This window comes from Haliotis cracherodii, unplaced genomic scaffold (genome assembly GCF_022045235.1).
Source record: "Haliotis cracherodii isolate W230 unplaced genomic scaffold, xgHalCrac1.p SCAF_1, whole genome shotgun sequence".
Classification (NCBI taxonomy): domain Eukaryota; kingdom Metazoa; phylum Mollusca; class Gastropoda; order Lepetellida; family Haliotidae; genus Haliotis; species Haliotis cracherodii.
In genome coordinates this window covers 80,734,357-80,753,791 of record NW_027266264.1, presented here as the reverse complement: position 1 = coordinate 80,753,791, position 19,435 = coordinate 80,734,357, and the positions used below count along the sequence as shown (strand labels likewise).

At 45.2% G+C, this 19,435-nt stretch overlaps 1 protein-coding gene across 1 annotated transcript in view; it reads right to left on the bottom strand.

The window, feature by feature from the left end:
• LOC139469573 (cys-loop ligand-gated ion channel-like) overlaps positions 1-18,586 on the bottom strand; it is a 28,768-nt gene extending 10,182 nt beyond the window's left edge. Inside the window, exons 1-2 of the mRNA XM_071251773.1 lie at positions 18,281-18,586; positions 446-640 (exon numbers count right to left, since the gene is read on the bottom strand). Of these exons, the coding sequence (XP_071107874.1) occupies positions 446-640; positions 18,281-18,586 (501 nt within the window). The remainder of the gene's footprint in view (positions 1-445; positions 641-18,280) is intronic.
• Between the last annotated feature and the right edge of the window lie 849 nt (positions 18,587-19,435).

Genomic DNA, 19,435 nt, shown 5'->3' with positions numbered 1-19,435 from the left:
CTATTTCCTTTTTTATATGGTAAAGAACAAGAAATTATTATTCGTTTTACCACCAAAGTGAAAACACTGATGACGTTTTGTGGATGGCCACATTCAACTTTTCAAATATTTTCTTTTCAAACAGATGTCAAAAGTGGACGGGTGTCTTATGGGACTTGGCGCCGTTATACAAAACAACCGGAGCGTTACGACTGACGTAAGGGTATGGGGAAGATCGCTTTGTACAACGACACCTGGTTATTATTATCATGCACCTTCAAAATGCCAATGACAAAATTTGGTCTGAATAAAACAATCAATGTATATAAAGCAATGAACTTTAAACTTGTATTTATTGTGTCATATAAACAATTTATTCCCGATAGAAAGGCCCAACGGATGAGAAAAAGAAATAATGGAATTCTCCAGCACAACTGTTGATGTTGCCTACAGCTTACGGTCGTACCTGAATATCAAACGGGAAGGCTTCCAGCTCCAGGTTTTCCGTGAACCAGCCCTTGAGGCGTCTCTTTTCCAGGACAAAAGCCTGCCCCTCGTTGAACTGCACGTCAAACCACACACTCTGTTTCTGATCGCTGGCCACGTTCTGTATAAGAAGCTTGGGGTTCCAGCGCTCCGTCCAGTTCACGTCGTCCACGTTCTGACAACAGATTAGATGACGCCATGTTGTTACGATTTCATTGAACAGTCACGTGACCGTGTAACATGCACAACATTACCCCAAAGGCTAAACAGAGACCAAAAGCTTTCCGATATTTGCGATCACAAACTTATAGCATTGCGTCATCTAAACAATCGATAGCCTTCAATGTGATCTCTCTGTAGGATGGACATGTCATATGTTTTTTCTTCATGTTTTCTTTTTTAAAATGACAATGGATACCATGTTGAATAACCTACGCGAAACTCGAAACTACGAAAGTGAATAGAGGTAGTGAATCCTTCACCCATGGGCCTTACACCCTTCATTCGGGACAGGTGCACTGTTTAACCTCGTAGATAGATGGTAAAACTCTATTCGGGGGTTACTTGTGTGTAACCGCTTAGCACACACGACAAGACCATCCCGCCTAGCACAACCGGCTAGACCATCCCGCCTAGTACACACGACAAGACCATCCTGCCTAGCACAGACTACAAGGCCATCCCGCCTAGCGCTCCCGACAAGACCATCCCGCCTAGCACAGACTACAAGACCATCCCGCTTAGCACAACCGGCAAGACCATCCCGCCTAGCACACCCGACAAGACCATCCCGCCTAGCACGCCCGACAAGGCCATCCCGCCTAGCACACACGACAAGACCATCCCGCCTAGCATACCAGACAAGGCCATCCCGCCTAGGATACCAGACAAGGCTATCCCGCCTAGCACTCCCGACAAGGCCATCCCGCCTAGCACACCCGACAGGAACATCACGCCTAGCACACACGACAAGAACATCCCTCCTAGCACACCCGACAAGGCCATCCCGCCTAGCACACCGGACAAGTCCATCCCGCCTAGCACGCCCGACAAGTCCACCCCGACTATCACACCCGACAAGACCATCCCGCCTATCACACCCGACAAGACCATCCCGCCTAGCACACAGGACAAGAACATCCCGCCTAGCACACCCGACAAGACCATCCCGCCTAGCACACCCGACAAGGCCATCCCGCGTATCACAACCGACAAGAACATCACGCCTAGCACACCAGACAAGACCATCCCGCCTAGCATACCCGACAAGACGATCACGCCTAGCACACCCAACAAGACCATCACGCCTAGCACACCCGACAAGAACATCCCGCCGAGCACACCAGACAAGGCCAACACGCCTAGCACACACGACAAGGCCATCATGCCTAGCACTCCCGACAAGAACATCATGCCTAGCACACATTACAATACCATCCCGCCTAGCACACCACACAAGACCATCCCGCCTATCACACCCGACAAGGCCATCCCGCCTAGCACACACGACAAGACCATCCCGCCTAGCACACACAACAAGACCATCCCGCCTAGGACACACAACAAGACCATCCCGCCTAGCACACACAACAAGACCATCCCGCCTAGCACACACTACAAGACCATCCCGCCTAGCACACACGACAAGACCATCCCGCCTAGCACACCCGACAAGACCATCCCGCCTAGCACACACGACAAGACCATCCCGCCTAGCACACACTACAAGACCATCCCGCCTAGCACACACTACAAGACCATCCCGCCTATCACACACTACAAGACCATCCCGCCTAGCACACACTACAAGACCATCCCGCCTATCACACCCGACAAGGCCATCCCGCCTAGCACACCCGACAAGAACATCCCGCCTAGCACAACCGGCAATACCATCCCGCCTAGCACACCCGACAAGACCATCCCGCCTATCACACACAACAAGACCATCCCGCCTAGCATACCCGACAAGACCATCCCGCCTAGCACACCAGACAAGACCATCCCGCCTAGCACACCAGACAAGACCATCCCGCCTAGCACACCCGACAAGGCCATCCCGCCTAGCACACCGGACAAGTCCATCCCGCCTAGCACGCCCGACAAGTCCACCCCGACTATCACACCCGACAAGACCATCCCGCCTATCACACCCGACAAGACCATCCCGCCTAGCACACAGGACAAGAACATCCCGCCTAGCACACCCGACAAGACCATCCCGCCTAGCACACCCGACAAGGCCATCCCGCCTAGCACACCGGACAAGTCCATCCCGCCTAGCACGCCCGACAAGTCCACCCCGACTATCACACCCGACAAGACCATCCCGCCTATGACACCCGACAAGACCATCCCGCCTAGCACACAGGACAAGAACATCCCGCCTAGCACACACTACAAGACCATCCCGCCTAGCACACACTACAAGACCATCCCGCCTATCACACCCGACAAGACCATTCCGCCTAGCACACCCGAGAAGACCATCCCGCCTAGCACACCTGACAAGAACATCCCGCCGAGCACACCAGACAAGGCAATCACGCCTAGCACGCCCGGCATGGCCATCCCGCCTAGCACATCAGACGAGAAAAATCACGCCTAGCACATCCGACAAGGAAAATCACGCCTATCACACCCGACAAGACCATCCCGCCTAGCACACACGACAAGACCATCCCGCTTAGCACACCAGACAAGGCCATCACGCCTAGCATACCCGACAAGACCATCACGCCTAGCACCCACGACAAGGCCAACCCGCCTTTTACACCCGACAAGAAGATCCCTTCTAGCACACCCGACAAGGCCATCCCGCCTAGCACACCCGACAAGATCCCGCCCAGCACACACTACAAGGAAATCAGGCCTAGCATACCCGACAAGACCATCCCGTCTAGCACACCCGACCAGAACATCCCGCCTAGCAAGCCTGACAAGAACATCCCGCCAAACACTACCTGCAAGAACACCATCACCCGCACTACCCGTAAGAACACCACCACCCGTAATATCTGCAAGAACATCTGTATCACTACCCACACTACCTGCAAGAACATCACGCCACACACTACCTACAAGAACACCATCACCCGCACTACCTGCAAGAACACCACCACCCGTCCTACCTGCAAGAACACCACCATTCGCACTACCTGCAAGAACACTACTACCCGCACTACCTGCAAGAACATCACGCCATGTACTATCTACAAGAACATCACGCCAAAAAGTACCTCCAAGAACACCTCTGCCCCAGTACATGCTAGAACACTACCACCCGCACTACCCGCAAGAACACCACTACTCGCAAGAACATCACGCCACGTGCTTTCACAAGAACATCACGCTAAAAAGTACCTGCAAGAACACCACTACCGCAGTACCTGCAAGAACACCACTACCGCAGTACATGCAAGAACACCACCACCCGCACTACCTGCAAGAACGCCACTACCCGCACTACCCACAAGAACATCACGCCATGTACTATCTACAAGAACATCACGCCAAAAAGTACCTGCAAGAACGCCACTACCGCAGTACATGCAAGAACACCACTACCCGCAAGAACACCACCACCCGCACTACCTGCAAAAAACCCACTACCTGCACTACCCGCAAGAACACCACTACCCGTACTACCCGCAAGAACATAACACCCAGTACTACCAACAAAAACATAACGCCTAGGACGATCTACATGAATACCAGCCTCTAGCACGTCCTATAAGAACATCACGACTTGGACGACCTACAAGAACACCATCATCTAACAAGTCCTAAAAGAACATCACGCCTAGGACGACCTACAAGAACACCATCCTCTGCCACGTCCTATTTAGAACATCACGCCTAGGACGACCTACAAGAACACTATCCTCTGCCACGTCCTATTTAGAACATCACGACTTGGACGACCTACAAAAACAGCATCCTCTAGCACGACCTACAAGAACATCATGACTTGGACGACCGACAAGAACACCATCCTCCAGCACGCCATATAAGAACATCACGATATGGACGACCTACAAGAAGCAAGAACACCATCTTCTAGCACGTCCTATAAGAACTCCACGCACATCTTGCAACTGCACCCCCCCCCCCCACCCCCCAACACACACACACACACACACACACACACACACACACACACACACACACACACACACACACACACACACACATCATCATAAATGACATATAGTGTAAGAACGAGTGAACGATGTATGATTAAAAAGAGTAAGAACGAGTGAACGATGTATAACTATATAGAATCCAATCAGATACAGCCCATTGACCACCGTCCAGATTGACGAGGTTCCATTGTGAATAATTAGCATGACTTAAATTTTGGATAGGATACATCTGTGATCCGTGGTGTACAAATTATAACACACAAGATTGAGACAACATACATTGACTATCAGGTGGTGAGTGCTTATGGTTTTATGCCAGGACATATATGTACATGATATATAATTGGTTAGTTGAGTTTAATTTTACGTTGCTTAATGGACCATTGGTTCCAGTAGATTGATGCTATGGGCTCCACACAGGGGAAGAATTATTATACGAGCGAACCCTTTGAATAGGTGCAATATGACCCGAGACAGCAACATCCTGAAACATGTCGTAACGAAATGAGATATCTGCAGAAGGTGGCAATCGGGTCTGACATTTCCCACCACTAATAATTCATATTGTACAGAGTTGTAGCTGTTGTAGATGGCAAGGCAGAATGGAAAGTCGATGTGTCAACTCACGTTTATTACCGTGTTTGAAACAGTTAAACAGGGCGCGTTAATGTTCGACAAAATGCCTCGACAAAAGAAATCTGCAGTGTTTCGAGGGAAAACGTTCTACCAAGGCTGCGCATCATTCTTGCCTGTCATTTTAGCCGACTTAAGGGGATCGGATGGTCGGCTTCGTGACGTCAGTGAGTGGCATCGTGCATAACGTCATCCAACATCACTTTCAGTCACTGGCTTGCCTGGTCCAGACTAGAACATGTGTATGCCACTGTGATCAGCGTTCAATAGCTCACTCACATCTCACATCACGGCGCACATGAAAACCAATTTATTTCAGATTCGGAAGTAAAATTACCGTTTTCATAAAGAAACTGAATGCAGATTGTAGTTAATACTTAACAATTGTGTATAATTTGAATAAGGCAATTTCTCAAAGAATTCCAACATGTACGGTATTAAAATAAATCTTGTGTCAAGTATCAAAGGATGATTATACTGTGGGCACAAAACGTGGAGGGCTGCGGTAACGAAAGATTTCTTCATATTTAATATGCCGACCACAGTGATTTCATTTCCGAATCATTGAAACTACCCAGGGTGCTCGAGTACAAGTTTATAACTCACTGCGACATGTAGACATATAATGACAATCAATAAGACATCTTACCGCATTTGACAGAGTCAGCCAGGAAAATATTACTTTGTCTCATCCTAATATACTGCATTGTCTCGAGTAGGGAACAAAATATGTTTAAACACAGAAATAGGTCCTTTTCCACAGAGGAGTTATTTTTAAAAATTGTATCTTCATTGGACCTCTAGATCTTAGTTTTACTGAAATTTCTAGAAATGACATTCGCTATTTTTAGGTTTCTGTATTTTTGTTAAATCAATACATATTTTTATGAATTCAAGATTATCATACAGTCTTAAAACCGTCATATCATTCCTTGTGGGAATTCCTGGAATTAGGATGTGTCCTATGCTGGTCGTATAAGGCGATTTAATGGCTGGGTTTTCGGTTCCGTGACTTGGTGGATTGCGTGTAGACCTTTTTCTCGGAATGATTAGAAGTTGATCAGGCTTCCCAGTTCGTTAGGCAGTGCAACAGAGGCCGAGGGGAGATACCACGGCAATACAAAGCATTTTCCCGGAACATATCTATCGTAGCGTTAACCACAACACAACGCATGTCACTGAATGATACATCTGTCTCTATCACAACACATTACTTTGACTGCCTCTATCACAACACATGTCATCGTGTGATAAACCTGCCTCTGTCACAACACATGTCATCGTGTGATAGACCTGCCTCTGTCACAACACATGTCACTGAGTGATAAACCTGCCTCTGTCACAACACATGTCACTGAGTGATAAACCTGCCTCTGTCACAACATATGTCATCGTGTGATAGACCTGCCTCTGTCACAACACATGTCATCGTGTGATAGACCTGCCTCTGTCACTACACATGTCATCGTGTGATAGACCTGCCTCTGTCACAACACATGTCACTGAGTGATAAACCTGCCTCTGTCACAACACATGTCATCGTGTGATAGACCTGCCTCTGTCACAACACATGTCATCGTGTGATAGACCTGCCTCTGTCACAACACATGTCATCGTGTGATAGACCTGCCTCTGTCACAACACATGTCATCGTGTGATAGACCTGCCTCTGTCACAACACATGTCATCGTGTGATAAACCTGCCTCTGTCACTACACATGTCATCGTGTGATAGACCTGCCTCTGTCACAACACATGTCATCGTGTGATAAACCTGCCTCTGTCACAACACATGTCATCGTGTGATAGACCTGCCTCTGTCACAACACATGTCACTGAGTGATAAACCTGCCTCTGTCACAACACATGTCATCGTGTGATAAACCTGCCTCTATCACAACACATGTCATCGTGTGATAAACCTGCCTCTGTCACAACACATGTCATCGTGTGATAGACCTGCCTCTGTCACAACACATGTCATCGTGTGATAGACCTGCCTCTGTCACAACACATGTCATCGTGTGATAAACCTGCCTCTGTCACAACACATGTCATCGTGTGATAAACCTGCCTCTGTCACAACACATGTCATCGTGTGATAGACCTGCCTCTGTCACAACACATGTCATCGTGTGATAGACCTGCCTCTGTCACAACATATGTCATCGTGTGATAGACCTGCCTCCGTCACAACACATGTCATCGTGTGATAGACCTGCCTCTGTCACAACACATGTCACTGAGTGATAAACCTGCCTCTGTCACAACACATGTCATCGTGTGATAGACCTGCCTCTGTCACTACACATGTCATCGTGTGATAGACCTGCCTCTGTCACAACACATGTCACTGAGTGATAAACCTGCCTCTGTCACAACACATGTCATCGTGTGATAGACCTGCCTCTGTCACAACACATGTCATCGTGTGATAAACCTGCCTCTGTCACAACACATGTCATCGAGTGATAAACCTGCCTCTGTCACAACACATGTCATCGTGTGATAGACCTGCCTCTGTCACTACACATGTCATCGTGTGATAGACCTGCCTCTGTCACAACACATGTCATCGAGTGATAAACCTGCCTCTGTCACAACACATGTCATCGTGTGATAGACCTGCCTCTGTCACAACACATGTCATCGTGTGATAGACCTGCCTCTGTCACAACACATGTCATCGAGTGATAAACCTGCCTCTGTCACAACACATGTCATCGTGTGATAAACCTGCCTCTGTCACAACACATGTCATCGTGTGATAGACCTGCCTCTGTCACAACACATGTCATCGTGTGATAAACCTGCCTCTGTCACAACACATGTCATCGTGTGATAAACCTGCCTCTGTCACAACACATGTCACTGAGTGATAAACCTGCCTCTGTCACAACACATGTCATCGTGTGATAAACCTGCCTCTGTCACAACACATGTCATCGTGTGATAAACCTGCCTCTGTCACAACACATGTCATCGTGTGATAGACCTGCCTCTGTCACAACACATGTCATCGTGTGATAGACCTGCCTCTGTCACAACACATGTCATCGTGTGATAGACCTGCCTCTGTCACAACACATGTCATCGTGTGATAGACCTGCCTCTGTCACAACACATGTCACTGAGTGATAAACCTGCCTCTGTCACAACACGTCATCGTGTGATAAACCTGCCTCTGTCACAACACATGTCATCGTGTGATAGACCTGCCTCTGTCACAACACATGTCACTGAGTGATAAACCTGCCTCTGTCACAACACGTCATCGTGTGATAAACCTGCCTCTGTCACAACACATGTCATCGTGTGATAGACCTGCCTCTGTCACAACACATGTCATCGTGTGATAAACCTGCCTCTGTCACAACACATGTCACTGAGTGATAAACCTGCCTCTGTCACAACACATGTCACTGAGTGATAAACCTGCCTCTGTCACAACACATGTCATCGTGTGATAAACCTGCCTCTGTCACAACACATGTCATCGTGTGATAAACCTGCCTCTGTCACAACACATGTCATCGTGTGATAGACCTGCCTCTGTCACAACACATGTCATCGTGTGATAGACCTGCCTCTGTCACAACACATGTCATCGCGTGATAAACCTGCCTCTGTCACAACACATGTCATCGTGTGATAGACCTGCCTCTGTCACAACACATGTCATCGTGTGATAAACCTGCCTCTGTCACAACACATGTCATCGTGTGATAAACCTGCCTCTGTCACAACACATGTCATCGTGTGATAGACCTGCCTCTGTCACAACACATGTCATCGTGTGATAGACCTGCCTCTGTCACAACACATGTCATCGTGTGATAGACCTGCCTTTGTCACAACACATGTCATCGTGTGATAAACCTGCCTCTGTCACAACACATGTCATCGTGTGATAAACCTGCCTCTGTCACAACACATGTCATCGTGTGATAGACCTGCCTCTGTCACAACACATGTCATCGTGTGATAGACCTGCCTCTGTCACAACACATGTCATCGTGTGATAGACCTGCCTCTGTCACAACACATGTCACTGAGTGATAAACCTGCCTCTGTCACAACACATGTCATCGTGTGATAAACCTGCCTCTGTCACTACACATGTCATCGTGTGATAAACCTGCCTCTGTCACAACACATGTCATCGTGTGATAGACCTGCCTCTGTCACAACACATGTCATCGTGTGATAGACCTGCCTCTGTCACTACACATGTCATCGTGTGATAGACCTGCCTCTGTCACAACACATGTCATCGTGTGATAGACCTGCCTCTGTCACAACACATGTCATCGTGTGATAAACCTGCCTCTGTCACAACACATGTCACTGAGTGATAAACCTGCCTCTGTCACAACACGTCACTGAGTGATAAACCTGCCTCTGTCACAACACATGTCATCGTGTGATAGACCTGCCTCTGTCACAACACATGTCACTGAGTGATAAACCTGCCTCTGTCACAACACGTCACTGAGTGATAAACCTGCCTCTGTCACAACACATGTCATCGAGTGATAGACCTGCCTCTGTCACAACACATGTCACTGAGTGATAGACCTGCCTCTGTCACAACACATGTCATCGTGTGATAAACCTGCCTCTGTCACAACACATGTCATCGTGTGATAGACCTGCCTCTGTCACAACACATGTCATCGTGTGATAGACCTGCCTCTGTCACAACACGTCATCGTGTGATAAACCTGCCTCTGTCACAACACATGTCATCGTGTGATAAACCTGCCTCTGTCACAACACATGTCATCGTGTGATAGACCTGCCTCTGTCACAACACATGTCACTGAGTGATAAACCTGCCTCTGTCACAACACGTCACTGAGTGATAAACCTGCCTCTGTCACAACACATGTCACTGAGTGATAAACCTGCCTCTGTCACAACACATGTCATCGTGTGATAGACCTGCCTCTGTCACAACACATGTCATCGTGTGATAAACCTGCCTCTGTCACAACACATGTCATCGTGTGATAAACCTGCCTCTGTCACAACACATGTCATCGTGTGATAGACCTGCCTCTGTCACAACACATGTCATCGTGTGATAGACCTGCCTCTGTCACAACACATGTCATCGCGTGATAAACCTGCCTCTGTCACAACACATGTCATCGAGTGATAGACCTGCCTCTGTCACAACACATGTCATCGTGTGATAAACCTGCCTCTGTCACAACACGTCATCGTGTGATAAACCTGCCTCTGTCACAACACGTCACTGAGTGATAAACCTGCCTCTGTCACAACACATGTCATCGTGTGATAAACCTGCCTCTGTCACAACACATGTCATCGTGTGATAGACCTGCCTCTGTCACAACACATGTCATCGTGTGATAGACCTGCCTCTGTCACAACACATGTCACTGAGTGATAAACCTGCCTCTGTCACAACACATGTCACTGAGTGATAAACCTGCCTCTGTCACAACACGTCACTGAGTGATAGACCTGCCTCTGTCACAACACATGTCACTGAGTGATAAACCTGCCTCTGTCACAACACATGTCATCGTGTGATAAACCTGCCTCTGTCACAACACATGTCATCGTGTGATAGACCTGCCTCTGTCACAACACATGTCCTCGTGTGATAGACCTGCCTCTGTCACAACACATGTCCTCGTGTGATAGACCTGCCTCTGTCACAACACATGTCATCGTGTGATAGACCTGCCTCTGTCACAACACATGTCATCGTGTGATAGACCTGCCTCTGTCACAACACATGTCACTGAGTGATAAACCTGCCTCTGTCACAACACATGTCATCGTGTGATAAAACTGCAAATTATGAAAAAACGCAAAGTCAAAGTTAAATTCACCAATAGACATTATTAATTCATTGTTTGCCACCGGAAAGCTTAAACCTATCACAACACATGTCACTGAGTGATAAAACTGCAAATTATGAAAGCACGCATAGTCAAAGTTAAATTCTCCAATAGACATTATTAATTCATTGTTTGCTTGCCACCGAAAAGCTTAAATTCGTTTCAATAATAAATTTTTCCTCAGTGCCAGATGTAAATAAATGTCAAACATATATTTTGGGAAAATGAAATGGCAATATTCAGAGAAAGATCGTAATCAACATGTTGTGAATTATACATATGTTGAAACTAACTACTGTAATACGAAACACTGAGAAAATATATGCTTCAGTCTTTTGAATAGGATATTTAAGAGGTACCGATAAGGAGCAGTAGGACAAGGGGGCATTAATAGGGGATGTTCAGGAGCAGTAGGACAAGGAGGGCATCAATAGGCAGTGATTAGGAGCAGTAGGACAAGGGGGCATCAATAGGCAGTGATTTGGAGCAGTGGGGCAAAGAGGTCACCAATAGGCAGTGATTAGGAGCAGTAGGACAAGGGGGCATCAATAGGTAGTGATTAGGAGCATTAGGACAAGGGGGCTTAAATATGGGACTGATTAGGAGCAGTAGGACAAGGGGGCATCAATAGGCAGTGATCAGGAGCAGTAAAACAAGGAGGTCATCAATAGGCAGTGATCAGGAGCACTAAAACAAGGAGGTCATCAATAGGCAGTGATCAGGAGCAGTAGGACAAGGGGGCATCAATAGGCAGTGATCAGGAGCAGTAAAACAAGGAGGTCATCAATAGGCAGTGATCAGGAGCAGTAGGACAAGGGGGCATCAATAGGCAGTGATCAGGAGCAGTAAAACAAGGAGGTCATCAATAGGCAGTGATCAGGAGCAGTAGGACAAGGGGGCATCAATAGGCAGTGATCAGGAGCAGTAGAACAAGGAGGTCATCAATAGGCAGTGATCAGGAGCACTAAAACAAGGAGGTCATCAATAGGCAGTGATCAGGAGCAGTAGGACAGGGGGGCATCAATAGGCAGTGATCAGGAGCAGTAAAACAAGGAGGTCATCAATAGGCAGTGATTAGAAGCAGTAGGACAAGGGGACATCAATATGGGATGATAAGGAGCAATAGGACAAGGAGGGCCTCAATAGGTAGTGATTAGGAGCAGTAGGACAAGGGGGCATAAATATGGGACTGATTAGGAGCAGCAGGACATGGGGGCATAAATAGGCAGTGATTAGGAGCAGTGGGACAAGGAGGTCATCAATAGGTAGTGATTGGGAGCAGTAGGACAAGGGGGCATTAATAGGGGGTGATTAGGAGCAGTAGGACAAGGAGTGCATCAATAGGCAGTGATAAGGAACAGTATGACAAGGGGCATAAATAGGCAGTGATTAGGAGCAGTGGGGCAAAGAGGTCACCAATAGGCAGTGATTAGGAGCAGTAGGACAAGGGGGAATCAATAGGCAGTGATTAGGAGCAGTAGAACAAGGAGGTCATCAATAGGCAGTGATTAGGAGCAGTGGGACAAGGAGGTCATCAATAGGTAGTGATTGGGAGCAGTAGGACAAGGGGGCGTTAATAGGGGGTGATTAGGAGCAATAGGACAAGGAGGTCATCAATAGGCAGTGATAAGGAGCAGTAGGACAAGGAGGGCCTCAATAGGCAGTGATTAGGGGCAGTAGGACAAGGGGACATCAATGGGCAGTGATCAGGAGCAGTGGAACAAGGAGGTCATCAATAGGCAGTGATAAGGAGCAGAAGGACAAGGGGGAATTAGTATAGGACTGATTAGGAGCAGCAGGACAAGGGAGCATCAATAGGCAGTGATTAGGAGCAATAGGACAAGGGGCCATCAATAGGTAGTGATTAGGAGCAATAGGACAAGGAGGGCATTAATAGGGGATGATTAGGAGCAATAGGACAAGGAGGGCATTAACAGGGGATGATTAGGAGCAGTAGGACAAGGAGGTCGTTAATAGGGGATGGTTGGGAGCAGTAGGACAAGGAGGACATTAATAGGGGATGATTAGGAGCAGTAGGACATTGAGGGCATCAATAGGGGATGATTATGAGCAGTAGGACAAGGAGGAGATTCTTTCAGGCGATAAACAATTACACTCAAAAATGTAATACAAATCGTGGCCCTTAGCTCTAAATTTTCAGTTGCCACAGAGTATTTCCATGAGTATTTCTACAGGTAGCATGAAAGTACTGGCGCGGAATGTTATACTATAATATGATATCTTAGCGGGTTACCAAATAAACATTTCAGGCCCGAATATTCACTTTATATAGTTATATGGGTTTTTTTTCCAATTGATGATAAAGTCACATCACTATTCCACATTTGTATAAACTGGTCAGTCAGTATTTGTTTCACTCTACTAAGTAGCCATGACATATCAGTCAGTATTAGATCAACCCTTCTAAGTAGCCATGATGTATCAGTCAGTATTTGTTCCACCCTACTACGTAACCATGATGTATCAGTCAGTATTTGTTCCACCCTACTACGTAACCATGATGTATCAGTCAGTATTTGTTCAACCCCACTACGTAACCATGATGTATCAGTCAGTATTTGTTCAAACCTACTAAGTAACCATGATGTATCAGTCAGTACTTGTTCCACCCTACTAAGTAACCATGATGTATCAGTCAGTACTTGTTCCACCCTACTAAGTAACCATGATGTATCAGTCAGTATTTGTTCCACCCTACTTAGTAGCCATGATGTATCAGTCAGTATTTGTTCCACCCTGCTAAGGAGCAATGATCTATCAGTCAGTATTTGTTCCACCCTACTACGTAACCATGATGTATCAGTCAGTATTTGTTCAACCCCACTAAGTAACCATGATGTATCAGTCAGTATTTGTTCAACCCCACTAAGTAACCATGATGTATTAGTCAGTATTTGATCAACCCTTCTAACTAGCCATGATCTATCAGTCAGTATTTGATCAACCCTTCTAAGTAGCCATGATGTATCAGTCAGTATTTGTTCCACCCTACTAAATAGCCATGATGTATCAGTCAGTATTTGTTCCCCCCTACTAAAAAGCCATGATGTATCAGTCAGTATTTGTTCCGACATACTAAATAGCCATGATGTATCAGTCAGTATTTGTTCAACCCTACTAAATAGCCATGATGTATCAGTCAGTATTTGTTCCACCCTACTAATTAGCCATGATGTATCAGTCAGTATTTGTTCAACCCTACTAAATAGCCATGATGTATAAGTCAGTATTTGTTCCCCCCTACTAAATAGCCATGATGTATCAGTCAGTATTTGTTCAACCCTACTAAGTAGCAATGATGTATCAGTCAGTATTTGTTCCCCCCTACTAAATAGCCATGATGTATCAGTCAGTATTTGTTCAACCCTACTAAGTAGCCATGATGTATCAGTCAGTATTTGTTCAACCCTACTAAGTAGCCATGATGTATCAGTCAGTATTTGTTCCCCCCTACTAATTAGCCATGATGTATCAGTCAGTATTTGTTCAACCCTACTAAATAGCCATGATGTACCAGTCAGTATTTGTTCCATCCCACTAATTAGCCCTGATGTATCAGTCAGTATTTGTTCCACCCTACTAAGTAGCCATGATCTATCAGTCAGTATTTGTTCCATTCCACTAATTAGCCATGATGTACCAGTCAGTATTTGTTCCATCCCACTAATTAGCCCTGATGTATCAGTCAGTATTTGTTCCACCCTACTAAATAGCCATGATCGATGTGTCAGGCAGTATGTGTTCCACCCTTCTTCCTTTAGATGGCAACCAATCCATCGACTTTAGACCTTGATCTTTTAGCCAAACAAATGTTATTTTTGGGGTGAAAACATCATACCAAGTTTGGTATAATTATCAGCGATATTCAGTTGAGTCCCATCAAATCTAAAATCTAAAAAGTTATAATATAATCATATAGAAACATTTACCTTCACAATACCCACTATCTAGATCGGATTCCTCATCTTAAATAGATGAAAAGGTATTTGCGACGCATTTTCACCTTGACGAATATATATATCCTGCAAGATTATGATGTTATCAGTCATAGTGTATCCAATTCGTAATATCATTCCCGATACTCCAGTTGAGTTAATGTTTTATATAAACCATGCCTCCTGACATTTTCAAAAGCCTTTTGAAAAGCTTTAAAAAGGCAATACAATTTTAAACTTTCAACTTCAAGAATTTCCATGAGCCCACGATGGACAAAATATGAATCAGATACAGAAATTCTATAATCTCATATTTTGAATGAACAAATAAAGTCATCTTTCAAATACTTAGACTATTGTGGAGGAATGTATACAAAACCAACATAAACATCCTCTATGCACACTTTTGTTAATCTTCATCCAGACTGATATTTGACAGACGTTTTGCACAACAGTAACATATTTAGATAAACCTTTTCTAAATACAACGCCCAAACCACCAGCTTTCTTATGCGCGGATTTCCTATTTTTCAAAAATGATCCGAAGTTGACATTACTACCATGAGACATTTCTACAGCCTGTGTCATGGGTGCTTCACATGGTTTTAAACTAACAACATTTTGTCATACAACGGAATCTCTACAACCTGTGTCACGGGTGAATTTACCCGGCATTAAACTAACATAGCGACATACAACGGAATTCTCTACAACCCGTGTCACGTGTGACGTTCCGTGGCATTAAACAACGGAAATGCTGCTCGGAGCTGCTTGAAAGGACTCAGTCATTCAGTTTCGGCATCGGACTGCTTGACGAAGCACCGTGAACATGATGAGCATGAATAAATAATAAGGGAGATAAGCGAGCTTAAAGAGCAGGGCAGAGAAAACGGCACCCTGCTTATACCATGCTCAAGATTAATCTGCCTGTAACGTCGTGTTGATAGTTCTAGGTAATGACAATACCGTTATAACAGGGAGAAATAAGATACTTATATGTTTGGCATAATTGCACTAGAATGTTTATACGTTCTTCATGGATCTGAAATTATTTGAAAAGACACGTGTCGCTCGACTTTCAAAGTAAATTCCAATCCATATCAATATTCAAAGTCTTATATGTCGAGATTATGTCAACCTACTCGCCTTTCCTTTGCTTTGTCGAGGAAATCTAAATGCTGGAAGGGTCACTTTCAGGATTTTGCTGACAATAAGTTCAGGTAGATAACGGATGATTATTATTCTCTAACTGATTTTTGGTATTATTCTATTCACTTTACAACAGTGCGGAACTCCCTGCTCCGTATCACAAAGCCACCTATTCCCATTTTAAAAAAAAATGACAAGAACAATTTAGATAATTATCGAGGCATAACTCAACTCTGTCTCTTTGATAAAATATACACTAAGATAAAAACAGTTTAACGCTTTTAACCAGGTGCAATTTAGAGCTGGAAAGCATACTATAGCCAATGTATTCACATTACGTACTATAATTACATTAAAAGGGGTGATGAAAATTGATGCGTGTTTTGTTAGTTAAAAAACATTCGATTCTGTTGAAAGACACAAACTTAAGCTGATGTTTTAATAAATAAAAGCGACAAAACCCTTTCCGCATCCATCAGAAATCTCTGTGAAAAGAAGAATCGTTTGTTCGACTCTGACTGTTTCATGAGCATGTGTTTATGAAACATGGGTTAGGATTATGAAAATGTTGAATTGTTTCATTTTCTTCCTCTGTTGCGTGTAAAAGGCGGAACACGTCCGGTATATCCCCGGTTGGAGATGATGGATGGAGATAAGGGGGGTTGTTGGGCAGAAAAAAAACAGTGAATACGTTGAATAAGATATATTTTAATGAAAGCGACCATCAGTACTAAATTTAGTTTACAAAAAGGGAGAGTTTCACTTTGTTCTTTAGAGTGAGTGAGTGAGTGAGTGAGTGAGTGAGTCTGGTTTAACGCCGCTTTTAACAGTATTCCAGTCATATCACGGCGTGTCAGCTTAATGTGGGTGGAAAGGCCGAAGTGATACAGATCTCAGACGTTTACCACTTCGGTGAAACCCACGAGCACAGGTATGGTGCTGACAAACCTAGAAACGTAATCGGGGCGAACCGGGATTCGAACCCACAACCATAGGTTTCAGGCGTGCCTAGGGGACCCGACTCTGCACAGCGAATCGCGGCGCCTTAGACGACAGGGCCACCCGTGCCCCCTTGTTCTTTATATATTTAGTTTACTGTTATCCATGAGCACATCAGGCAAAACCTAAATCAGCGATGTTAACAATCATAACCATGATCACATATAGAGGAAATAAAAAACCCTTCTAGAGTTTATGACAGTTTTTTAAATGGAATATTTTTGGTTCCTCGATGTTGGGATTTAAACACCATTTTTACTCCTGTATTTTCTATCTGCGGCCATCAAGTCAAGAGCTGCTAAAAGCAGAGGCCATTGTACGATTCCGACAATTTCACAAGCATGTGTGAATGAATCACTATCAAATAGAGATGATACCAGATGTTCGCCAAAGGGTAAGTCTATCCTATCCCCCCAGTGACACCCGTCACAAATACATGCAAAGACACGTGAAGTAACAGTATGTGTCAGATAAGCACGGAGACGCACAGGTTGTTATTGTCATTATTAGAAAAACGTGCGGAGAAAACACTCTGGACACCTGGTAATACGGATTTTATTTTGTATAAGTGCTTTATGAATGATATTAAATGAATGATAATAAAATAATAAATAAGCCCAGTGATGATCCGGGATAGAATAGGTTTTCAGCAACCCAAACTTGCCGTAAAAGGCAGCTATGCTTGTCGCAAGAGGCGACTAACGGGATCGGGTGGTCAAGCTCCTTGACTTGGTTGATGCATGTCATCGTATCCCAATTGGGGGTGGTCGGGTAGCCTCGTGGGTACAATGTGTGAAGCCAATTTCTGGTGTCCGCCGCCCTTATATTGCTGGAATATTGCGGCGTAAAACCATACTCACTCACTCGTCGCCCAATTGAGTGGATCGATGCTCATGACATTAATCACTGGATTATTTGGTCCAGACTTGATTATTTACAGACCGCCGTCATATAGCTGGAATATTAGTGCGGCTTTAAACAACAAACAATTAATAAATAATGCACGGACAACTTTTTTAGGTGAGTCGGCCATACTATGTCACAGCAAAATACTCACCCTCTCTGTTGAGTGATCAAGGGAGGGTTCACGCCATCTTGCCTGGATGAAAACATCTGCGGAGAATTGTTCCTTCATCGTGTCAATTTCGCCGATTTTGAGAAACACGACCCGGATGTAGACTTGAGGCTGCGGAATAGGAGGTGGACAATGATTATCCTCCCCTGAGTCCCATACTTCCGGGCATGCCTCGGGCCACTGCCCGGGGGCCACGGTGAATTCCGTATCCGGTGTTGTATCACGGTCCCCGTTAGGAAGCGTGTAAGAGGACTGACGTGTGTTGACAATGTTGCCTTCATCATCCATATTTGTGACTTACTCTTAGTATGACGTTGAACTTTAACTCACTCACTACTCTTAGACCACTGAACTGAGCGTCAACAACATACACTATTTGATACACTGACTGTGGAACCACTATGCAAGGCCGTCAGGTTTATATGTTCACGTGAAGACCGACTCCATTATATATCTACAACAGTAGAAACACGATACCCCCATCTATCAGGCACATGCTTGTGTTTCATATTGGAGCATTTGCATTCCGGGAGACAATAAGCGACGTTGTGATAATCAAAAGAGACCCATGGTTGCATCTTCATATACTGTGGCCTTTACTGAATTCGTACATTCCGAACCGATTTTACATCATCCCTGTTGGGCTTCTATATTAAGACAACATCGAAGTATCAGTGGTAGGCATGTATTGTCGTATTGCAAGATGTTGAAAGTCATAAATCACGCACATATTATGAAAAGAAAACATTAAACGGCCACACTCCTGGAATTACAATCCTTTTTCGGAGATGTCTGTTTCACTAGTTAACCAATATACCCATGGATGACATTGGGTTGGATGCTCGTACAGACTACATGGCCCTCAAACACGGGACTCCTGCATAGGAAGCCACCCGAGCTCGCGGAGAGGGAAGTGCTGCCGTCATGATTGTGAAGATGACTCAAGGTAGAGGAGAACATTAATATTTAATATTCCCCACGCTGATAATATTTCCACGAACCATAGCTCTTCAGTTTGAAACAAAAGGCCACAGCTTCATATTTGCATCCACAACCTGTTCCATTTTGTGTATCGACCAAAACACAGAAATAGCAACATTTTGTCTTCGAACTCGAATTTTGCGATGAGTAAAGGCG